Here is an 11049-nt window from a genome sequence, read left to right as displayed (position 1 = left end):
AGAGTCAAACGTTCACGTTGGATTTAAATTAATCATGGTTTTGTATTTTCAACACACTACATGGGCAATAGGCCCTATGTGCCACGAGGCATTTGGAGGAGAGGTAACAGGTAACATGGGCAATAATCCTTATCCTCTGATCTTCATTTCTCTTGCTGTTTCTCTTCCTCTCTTTACCTTCCACACTGTACCTCCTAATTACCTCTCCCTCGACCCTCCTCAGTCCCTCTGAGGGGACCATAGGGACCATGGAACTAGCTCAACCCCAATCCTTCCCTTTTGTCTTCATCCATTTCTCCTGAATGACTTGCCATACCGTCTATCTTTATATCCGTTTCACACTTGTTATGTATCTTGTAACTCTAGCTGTAAAACCAACATTATATTTCCTGGACCACCTGCATTAAGGTCATATCTTTTTTATTATGTTCATAATGACATCAGCAGTCATTAAATTGGACTGGACTTTAACTGGATAACAACTCAACAAAAACTGTCTATATATATCTGTGGCGCAGATTCATCAATATGGCAGACATAAAGACATGGGTCAGGGGTTTTGGGCCGTTTCTTTATCTTCAAATGCTAATGCGTTGTTTTGGTTACTGCGGTCAACCGTTGGCTTTATGTAAGGTGGCTCTAAGCTATACCGGTGACAATTTAGTCACATGAATTTTGGCCCCAGCATCGGCCACTGGGTCAGTGACTCAGAGTGATGAAGTACGAATGGAGCGATGCAGATTTGACACTATATTGTAGTGGCTCCTTACCGCCAGTGAATTATGGAGTAGTACTGTATTATTTGTGTTTTTTCTCTTTTTCGATGATAATTATTTATCTATCTATCCATCAACTAGCTTGTTATCAGTTATTCATCTCTCTCTCTTTCTACAGTGGCAGCGTAAGTATGCGTCTATAATCACATAAACATTGACAAATAAATTATATTATCCATAAAAACATAAAGGCTGAGGCCGAGGATGAACACAGCAAAGGCAAAATAACAAAAGGATCCAAAAGAAACATTGTGCCATTGAAAGGCTTGTGTAGGAGAGAGTGTCTATAGCCATATTTTAATAGAGCAAAAAAGTTGCCAAAGCACAGAGGGGTAACACAACTTGGACATCATAATACTGCAAAGTACTGCAGTACTACAGGAGTATGTGAATACTGAGAAGAGGGACGGCTCAGTCGACAGTACATATTGAAAAGGACAAAGGTCAAGCTCTATATAAGTACAATATATATATGTACAGCATACATCATGTAAAGGGCATCTATTACCATGGCACTATATTCTAATCTTAAGTGAGTGTAACAGGCCAAAGCTCAGAGATTATGTAGAAACATGTAATGAAAGCTTAAAAAGCCAATGTTATTGAGGTCCCTTTGAGGAAATCATAGCATTACAGTACTGAGATGGTGGACAGATTAATTAGTACAATATTATATCAGGCACGTTTGTTCCTACCCTGGTAAATGGTATGCATTAATTTAAGTAGTAAATTGGCACTTTGAAATTGTAGGAGCACAAGTTCTAAAAACCTTCACATTGAACCACAAACTGTTTTTTTCATACTGTTCTATCAGAATAGAAATAAAACATATTTAATCAAATCGCATGCTGGAGAACCTCCAATAGTCTGGACACGAGAGCAACACTGCATAATATAGTAATACTGGTAGTAAAACAACACAAGAAGCTTAATGTACACACTCTAATGATAGGCCCCTTATACAGACATGAATTGTATTTCTGTACATGTACGTCATATAATGCACTTTAATATATGCATTTTATACTTCACAATATGTATTCAAAATACCAAAAATCTTTGACATATATTAAAATGCAATTCAATTTCACTTTTTCCTTCAATTATGAAAATGGAACACACTTTGTCCAATCGGTTTGCATTTGTGCTGTATCAAAAGGAGCGCAATCAGTCAGAAGACACAAATTAACTGTGCCGAGATGTTTTCCTGCTGAGTTAGAAGCGTAGCTCGCCAACCCAGTGAAGCATGTATGCTTCAGTGCCAAAATAGCAGTGACACTGTCACCCAGCGCCCAATCTGATGTTTTGAAGCTGCTCTTGTCAAGGTCCTGCTGTTGTTAATGCCAAGGGAAGAAAAAGGATTCCAGTCAAATCCCTGTTTGTGTGAATCAACTGGTGATGCGGCAGTTCGGCCCCGAGGCTGAGATCCTCAAAGCCTGTTCAGAATAACCAGACGACAGGATGGTAAACAAGGCTCCGATGGATGGTTGCCCTGCCACAGAACTGTCAGATACGTCCTCGCGTCAAGGTGGATGTCAGGGGGTGCAGGTAGCTGTGTTGTGGGGGGGCTGTGTCCGGGCAGTCTCTGGGCAGCAGGACATGTGTTGGCTGGACGGTGCTATAAAATTGTGGCCTCCTCGATGGCATTGACCCACCTGCGCAACAGGGGAGACAAGAGAACCATGAATCCTTGTTCCAACAGACGGACTAATCAAGACAGAAACAGTCAGACGGACGGAAGACGGAATGGGAGGCAGAGAGCCGGACAGACAGATGGATGGAGAGACATGTCTAGACTATGTGCTCTCTTCTGCGGGCGCTGACCTGTGTGCTGAGCTTTGGTCCTCTGCTCTGAAGGAGTAGTACAGGGTCTTCTTGTGGTACAGCTGGAAGACACTGCTGCCCCCTCCTTCCTCTGGCCTCGTGGGCAGCTTGACCGTGAGGCCCTGCAGAGGCAGACTCTCGGATGCCACTTTGTCCTTGGGGAAGGAGATCAAAGCATCAGCAAATTCACACACTAATGCGGGCGTCTTCATATACGGCACATATTATCTGTTGTGAAGGACAGTATCTATTTTTTAGCATCCAAAAATATAACTGAATTCCAAGCAAAATAGAAATACAATTCTTCAATAATCTAAAATAAAGCCAGGAAGAAACACAAGTTAATTTGGTAATTTAAGTAGTCTTTGGAAGTATAGTTGAAGAAGGAAGTGAATGGATGTTCTGTTTTTACATATTTTTACACAATTACATTATTTATTTGACGCATGTATCCAAAGTGATTTACAATAAGTGTATTCAACCATGAAGATACAACAAAGAAAAAACTTGCATCATGCGAATAGATACAATTCTTAAAATATGCTAACTGCTTCTAGTGCTTAATTATTGACACGAGAGAGTAAATAGACACGTTTTATTATCGTTGTTATTTTTTGTGTTTCATTGGCCAAGATGCAGTCTGAACAGATTAGTTTTCAGCCTGTGACAAAAGATATGTAGGGTTTCTGCTCTGATGTCAGTGGGGAGCGCGCTCCGCCGCTGAGGAGCCAGGACTGCAAACAATGTGGATTTTATTGAGCGTCAGCTGGGGCGCCCTCTTACTGAGGGAGGAGCAGGTTGCTTGGCAGCCGAAGAGTATCGTGGACACACTTACGCACACAATGTTTTAATAGATAGGCATGGCATGTGTGTCTGTGTGTGTGTGTGTGTGCCTGTGTGTGTGTGTGTGTGTGTGTGTGTGTGTGTGTGTGTGTGTGTGTGTGTGTGTGTGTGTGTGTGTGGTTGTGTGCGTGTGTGAGTGAGTGAGTGAGTAAGTTAATGCGTGTGTGCGTGTCGGGGCTAATGTGGAGACACGGTGCCCCCTCACCTCCGGGCTTGAGAAGGTGTAGAGCACCTTGTCTTTCAGGAGGAACCACAGCCTCTTCCACTTCCGCTTGCTCTTCTTCCTACGCTGCAGGCTGCCACTAATCGTAGAGCCCTCGGCCCCCAGCGACACCTGGTGGTCGACGCGGGACACGGTCACACACAGAGGGATATATACACAAGGTCAATGAAGGAATAATCAGCAAACAGGGACTTAATTGTCTATCTGAGTTTGTGTATCTCCCCTCTGGTTGAGGATGCTAACCCATGACCCATGTCGGAAGGCTTCAGGTGAGTATTTAATAACAACGCTACCATCTCGTTAGGTCACATTCCACCATCCTGAAGAATCACTTCACTAATCTCTAACATATTTAGGTATGAAGTGTCTTGTGCTAAGGCTTTGCTGGTTTGTTATGATAGTAAATAAAATTGCCATTTGTGCAATTATCAAAGGTAAAACTCCCTGTACAGTGTCCACTCTAGTGGTGATCCTCCCCTATACAGTACAATTTAAAGTCTAGTTGTAAAACTCTTTTTGTACTTGTATTTCCATGCAAAAGATAAATAAACAATCATCCTGAATGCCAACTGGGAGTTCCATGTACAATGATCACATATTTTGTTTTTTAGAGCTCTTCAAACAAGCCCTCCGTCAATTCAGATGACGCATTAGACATGCTTGATCCGTTCTTGATCGATTCCGCTGCCCTGGATTATCAGCTAGCTTTACAACACCAAGATCAGTATTAATAACTGTGTGCTTGTGTGTGCATGACGGCTGATTTAAGCAGCCTCACCTGACCAAAGTCACACTGATTGGACTCTGGGGCTGGGTGAGGCTGAACATCTGTTGCTCTTTGAGCCATCAGTGTCAAAGGTTAAGCCAGCCGTCACCACAAACACTCAGGAGTGATCTCATAAAGGGCGACGTGGCAGCCACCTAGCTGGCGTGTAGCATTAGACATTGTTACCGTCACGTAACGACTGGCCAGGCCAGACCTTGTATTATGCAGTAAGGGGGTATATCATCCATCTGTGTTCAACAGGAGGGGGTCTATCATACATCCCTGTTTCAGAAGTATTGGTACTACCATACATCCCTGTGCTCAGCAGTAGGGGTCTATCATACCTCCCTGTGTTCAGCAGTAGGGGTCTATCATACCTCCCTGTGCTCAGCAGTAGGGGTCTATCATACCTCCCTGTGTTCAGCAGTAGGGGTCTATCATACCTCCCTGTGTTCAGCAGTAGGGGTCTATCATACCTCCCTGTGTTCAGCAGTAGGGGTCTGTCATACCTCCCTGTGTTCAGCAGTAGGGGTCTGTCATACCTCCCTGTGTTCAGCAGTAGGGGTCTATCATACCTCCCTGTGTTCAGCAGTAGGGGTCTGTCATACCTCCCTGTGTTCAGCAGTAGGGGTCTATCATACCTCCCTGTGTTCAGCAGTAGGGGTCTATCATACCTCCCTGTGCTCAGCAGTAGGGGTCTATCATACCTCCCTGTGTTCAGCAGTAGGGGTCTATCATACCTCCCTGTGTTCAGCAGTAGGGGTCTATCATACCTCCCTGTGTTCAGCAGTAGGGGTCTATCATACCTCCCTGTGTTCAGCAGTAGGGGTCTATCATACCTCCCTGTGTTCAGCAGTAGGGGTCTATCATACCTCCCTGTGTTCAGCAGTAGGGGTCTATCATCCCTCCCTGTGTTCAGCAGTAGGGGTCTATCATCCCTCCCTGTGTTCAGCAGTAGGGGTCTGTCATACCTCCCTGTGTTCAGCAGTAGGGGTCTGTCATACCTCCCTGTGTTCAGCAGTAGGGGTCTGTCATACCTCCCTGTGTTCAGCAGTAGGGGTCTATCATACCTCCCTGTGCTCAGCAGTAGGGGTCTATCATACGTCCAGGGTTCTACCTGGCTGAGAGTGGAGCTACTCTTCCTGCTCCTCCACAGACTGGGGGGCTGCAGGCTCTGGAACACAGCAGAGAGGGGTCGGCTGGCCCGCTGGGTGTGAGGGCTGGCATTACCACATGCCCCAGACACACTGCCCCCTGGAGAGAGAGCGCACGCACAGACACACACACACACAGAAACACACACACACACACACACAGAAACACAGACACACACACACACAGAAACACACACACACACACAGAAACACACAAACACACAAACACACACACACACACACACACACACACACACACACACACAGACACACACACATAGAAACACACACAAAACAATTAAAGACATATCAGAGATACATCTTACATCTTCTGAATCACACGAGAAGACGAAAATACAGCCGGAAGCTACACTACCTCTTTTTCTGAGCTCGGCATAGCAGTGGTCACACACTTTAGCCACCCGGTCTTTGAGATACTTCAGTGGGTATCTGTTCCTGGAACAAGAGCGACACACCACCTGCACATAACACATGCAAGGGAGCAACAAAAGGGATGACAATGTCAGAAAATATTCCAAACACAGTGGAGCCCCTCCCACCAAATAAAGAATAAAGCAGGGTACATTGAAATAATAGCTCTCTTAAGATGTTTACGATGTCAAATTGAAATAGATCATACTATAAGCAGTAGGGATGCTCCCACCGTACTAGGTACTACAGGTATTCTCTTTAGTATCTTAACATTCATACTGCGATCGTTGTTGCTTTACAAATCAGAACAACACAAGGGTGGAAAGTTTGGCATGGCGTCATCATCTTTAGATTTACCCTTCACACATAGAAGTCAAACTGGCAATCAAACATGAGTCATATGAGTCATGTTTGTTCACTTGAAAACAAACATGACAGCAGCTAAACAGATCCCAATCACAACTTTGTTTGGGTTTTGGTTGTGAGTCATGTTTGTGATCATGCGTGTCAAGTAGGTGATCAAGTCAAGTCAAGTTGGAGAAAATGTCTGTGATCATGTCTGTGATCATGTCTCTGATCAAGTCTGTGATCAGGTCTGTGATCATATCTGGGATCATGTCTGTGATCATGTCTCTGATCATGTCTGTGATCAGGTCTGGGATCATGTCTGCGATCAGGTCTGTGATCATGTCTCTGATCATGTCTGTGATCATGTCTGTGATCATGTCTGTGATCATGTCTGTGATCATGTCTGGGATCAGGTCTGTGATCTGGTCTGTGATCATGCTTGGTGCCGTGTCCTGCCGTGTTCACGCGGGGCCCACCTTCCCACAGGCGTTGCAGTGATGCCGTCTGAGCGTCAGGCTGAAGTCGGAGGTGCAGTTCATGCACATCACCACGTGGGACACGGGCACCAGCACCGGAGCCGCCTCGCCCAGGGCCATCCACAGCTTCTCACGGGCCTACGGGGCATGCAAACACACACACAGACGCACATACACATGCATACACACACACAAACACGCGCACACGCGAACCCGAACACACACGCACGCACACACGCGCACGTACACGCACGCACACACACACGCACACACACGCCAGGATGAAATGTTAAACTCCTGTCAAAGTTGTGTTTACTGCACTCCTTCAGGTGCACGTCTATGTCGTCTTTTTTACTGGAAGTTCCACCTCTGGCTATATGGAAGGGTGTATAACATCCATCGTATGACTCAGATGTGTGTGACCTCTTGCAGCAATTATTTAAGTATTGATTACCTCACTGCAGGGTCCACCAAACGTACAGAGTCCTGCTGCATGGTCGGCAATGGCTCTGCTCAAGGTGTGGAACCAGTCCTCTCTCTCGCCCACAGAGCTGGGAACAGACAGACACACAGCTCACTGGCTGTTCACTCAAACATCCGGGACTTTGAAGGTCCATGAGAGCCTTGTGAGGCAAAATGTTAGGCCTGCTGGGGGTGATTTTGATGTTTTAAGTCTTCAGTTCGGTCTACAGAATTCAGTTATTGAACCTTTATTTAACTAGGAAGTCACATTTAAATCTCTTCTTCAAGAACGTCCTAGCCAAGACAAGCAGTAGCAGGTCATTACGTTCAAGTGACAAACAGACAAACACATAAAGAATTTATAACAAAAGCACCAAAGAACATATCATCCTCATATGGGAAGTTTAAAACAATGATGGTTTGAAGAATCAATTTCAAAATCCTCCATCAGTGATTTAAGAAGCTCCCCCGTCAACATGCCACGAGTACAGTTCCTGCTGTACTGGTGTGCTGGCCAGACTCTCACCTGGCAGACAGGATGATGGTGATGTCCGAGACCTCGATGCGCAGACAGTTGAGGACCTGGTCCAGGACGGGCTTGCTCACCTGGGCAGAGAGGGACATGGAGGCGTCAACGTCAACAGTCCTTAGAAAACACATAGGTCATTAACAGAGACATCGCATCTATGCGGCACCTTCATCCCGGAGAGAGAGAGGGTGTTCTTCAGCCTGTATTTCCCGTCCTGCTGTGGGTAGGTGTAGAGCATCATGTCGTTCATCTGAGGTGGGAGGAACACAAACAGACAAATCAAACAAGATTTCCCACACTATATTATCAGTGTTGTGTGTTGGACCGCACAGTCAATCAATGATACAAACTATGCTGTAATAACACCTACAGACATAATACATACCGCACCGTGACCACAAGGGTGCAGCATTACCAAAGGAAAGACCCGCCTGCTGTACACGGCTCACCAGGGTCCCTCTGGTTCAACCCAAACACTTGCATTTCCTTTCCTTTCAACAGTTCACACACCAATGCGCTACCATTCAAGCACCCTTTCCCCCTGTAAAAAGGCAATAAACGTATGTATTCAAGCAGAAAGAAACTGCCAGTTTATTGACTTTTATCCCCCACCTAAACTATTATGATCTTCCTTCTCATATAAACAAAACCCATTTAAAGTCCATTGTGTTCCAGGAGTTATTTTATTTTGAACGGGACAAACAGGGCTGACATCATGGGTCACACCTCAAGTGTGCAGTAAACATCCGCTGAGGCCTTGCGGGGGGGCAGGATCCAGGAACTCTCCATCCTGCTCTCCAGGCTTCTAGCGCTGGGCCCCATCGAACAGGCGGCTCTCACAGCCTCTTCCCAGGCCACACTGCGCTGCCATTCTCTTCACCGTGAGAACCATGCCTGGGTGGACCCGGGCCTCTCCTTAAACACCCGCCACCACACCAAACGCACACAGCGGCCGTGACAGGCTGGCTGAGAGTTACACCGGACTTGGGGACAAGGCTGTTGGGGTCAGGCCGGGGACTGAACTGCGGCCACCACCCTGGGAAACTCTGGCACAGCACCCGGCCAGAAAGAAACCACAGAAAGAACAAATCCCAGATGAATCCATCTATCCGAGATTCCGTCGTTTTCAACCACTAATTAAAGATGAGGGATGCAGGCTGGGATCTGGCCCAGCGTATGTTGGGCACGAGGCAGACTCTGAACGAGGAAACCAGTCCACTGCAGGGTCACACATTTCCTACTATTTTGGCCTACAGGGAATTTGGGGTCCCCTGTTAGAAATCCCAAGCATCCAGTGGAAATGCACGGAACAACAACAAATAGAACATCCAACCAGACCACTCATGCAGATTAATCACTCTTGAATTAAAGCAAAAACAATTCAAGAAGGATGTTTCAACATCTGTGTGTCCGAGCCACAAAATAACCTTCCATGTAGATCGCACACCTGCAGCCGACCACCTTGACCTTCCATCTCCTTCTCAAGACCCTATGATATCTGGGCTCTCCACTCTCTCTTCTTTATATTCTCCATATTATTTCCCCCAGGGACAGCAGGCCTCTGACTGGGGTTGGAAGACATGGTGTTAAGGTTACAGCCTTTGCTGCTACAGCTCTTACTCTCACTGCCATAAAGGCTGAGTGATGGCTTTCATCATCACCTCTGTTTGGATTCGCCCGTCTTTAAAGGCCCATAAATTACAGCTGACCCCCCGTCTACCACCAGGGAGAAAGCGGCAGTAAAGCCCTAAACGACACTGGGAGAAACATCCATCTTTTAGTCCCTTTATCGTTCAGGGAGGTTTGTATTTATAAACGAAGGACAAATGAAAGAGCGAAGAAAAACCTGGCAGTCAAAGACAAAAAGGTTTGTACCACCAATTGTATGACGATTGTATACATTATTAACAGTACATTTTGATATTATATTTTTATTGTAAAATAAGGAATCTAACTTTTCTTGCTTATGCAAAGGTGGATTGAATTTACAATTTGATTGGGTGAAATTCTTTGGAAAGACCCCACTTGTGTCAGATTGGATTAATACGCATTAAAGTCGCAAGGCTGTCCGTCTACATAACTCAACTTATATTAACACTGTAAGACGCAATGAGACGTGTTGATTACACGCAAGAACAATAGCACACGCTACTAGATGTTGCGTTGCCCTCCCTGAACACACACACACACACATGCATGCGTACACACACACACACACACACACACATGCATGCGTACACACACACACACACACACATACACACACACACACACACACACACGCACACACACACACACACACACACATACTACCACCGGCGCTACCAGCCCCTCCTCTCTGCATTCTTCAGGGTGTCTGGCCTTCACGGTGCTGTCTGTCCCCTCCCAGTACACAGGAAGTGACCCCCCCCAAACATCCTGGACAGGAAGTGAGGCCCTGGAAAACAAGTCCTGGCAGGGGTGGAGGGGAGAGGAGGGGGACAGGAGGGGCCGGGGGATGGGAGAGGAGGGAGAGAAGAGGAGGGGGACGAGTGGGAAAGGAGGGATGAGGAGGGGGAGGGAGAGTGAGAGGAGGGGGAGGAAGAGGAGGGGGACGAATGGGAAAGGAGGGATGAGGAGGGGGAGGGAGAGTGAGAGGAGGGGGAGGAAGAGGAGGGGGACGAATGGGAAAGGAGGGATGAGGAGGGGGAGGGAGAGTGAGAGGAGGGGGAGGAAGAGGAGGGGGACGAATGGGAAAGGAGGGATGAGGAGGGGGAGGGAGAGTGAGAGGAGGGGGAGGAAGAGGAGGGGGACGAATGGGAAAGGAGGGATGAGGAGGGGGAGGGAGAGTGAGAGGAGGGGGAGGAAGAGGAGGGGGACGAGTGGGAAAGGAGGGATGAGGAGGGGGAGGGAGAGTGAGAGGAGGGGGAGGAAGAGGAGGGGGACGAGTGGGAAAGGAGGGATGAGGAGGGGGAGGGAGAGTGAGAGGAGGGGGAGGAAGAGGAGGGGGACGAGTGGCGAAGGAGGGATGAGGAGGGGGAGGGAGAGTGAGAGGAGGGGGAGGAAGAGGAGGGGGACGAGTGGGAAAGGAGGGATGAGGAGGGGGAGGGAGAGTGAGAGGAGGGGGAGGAAGAGGAGGGGGACGAGTGGGAAAGGAGGGATGAGGAGGGGGAGGGAGAGTGAGAGGAGGGGGAGGAAGAGGAAGGGTCGAGGAGGGGAGAGAAGGGGAGAAGAGGG

The 11049-nt window shown here is 47.2% G+C and overlaps 1 protein-coding gene across 1 annotated transcript in view; it reads right to left on the bottom strand.

The window, feature by feature from the left end:
• Positions 1-1112: 1112 nt before the first annotated feature.
• fgd5a (FYVE, RhoGEF and PH domain containing 5a) overlaps positions 1113-11049 on the bottom strand; it is a 36543-nt gene continuing 26606 nt past the window's right edge. Inside the window, exons 13-21 of the mRNA XM_079747719.1 lie at positions 8000-8083; positions 7831-7910; positions 7297-7393; positions 6843-6980; positions 5963-6065; positions 5550-5686; positions 3649-3777; positions 2601-2755; positions 1113-2431 (exon numbers count right to left, since the gene is read on the bottom strand). Coding sequence (XP_079603845.1) covers positions 2395-2431; positions 2601-2755; positions 3649-3777; positions 5550-5686; positions 5963-6065; positions 6843-6980; positions 7297-7393; positions 7831-7910; positions 8000-8083 — 960 coding nt within the window. The 3' untranslated portion in view covers positions 1113-2394. The remainder of the gene's footprint in view (positions 2432-2600; positions 2756-3648; positions 3778-5549; positions 5687-5962; positions 6066-6842; positions 6981-7296; positions 7394-7830; positions 7911-7999; positions 8084-11049) is intronic.

This window comes from Pollachius pollachius, assembly GCF_949987615.1.
Source record: "Pollachius pollachius genome assembly, chromosome: 12".
Taxonomy (NCBI): domain Eukaryota; kingdom Metazoa; phylum Chordata; class Actinopteri; order Gadiformes; family Gadidae; genus Pollachius; species Pollachius pollachius.
This window is presented reverse-complemented; position numbering and strand designations above follow the sequence as displayed.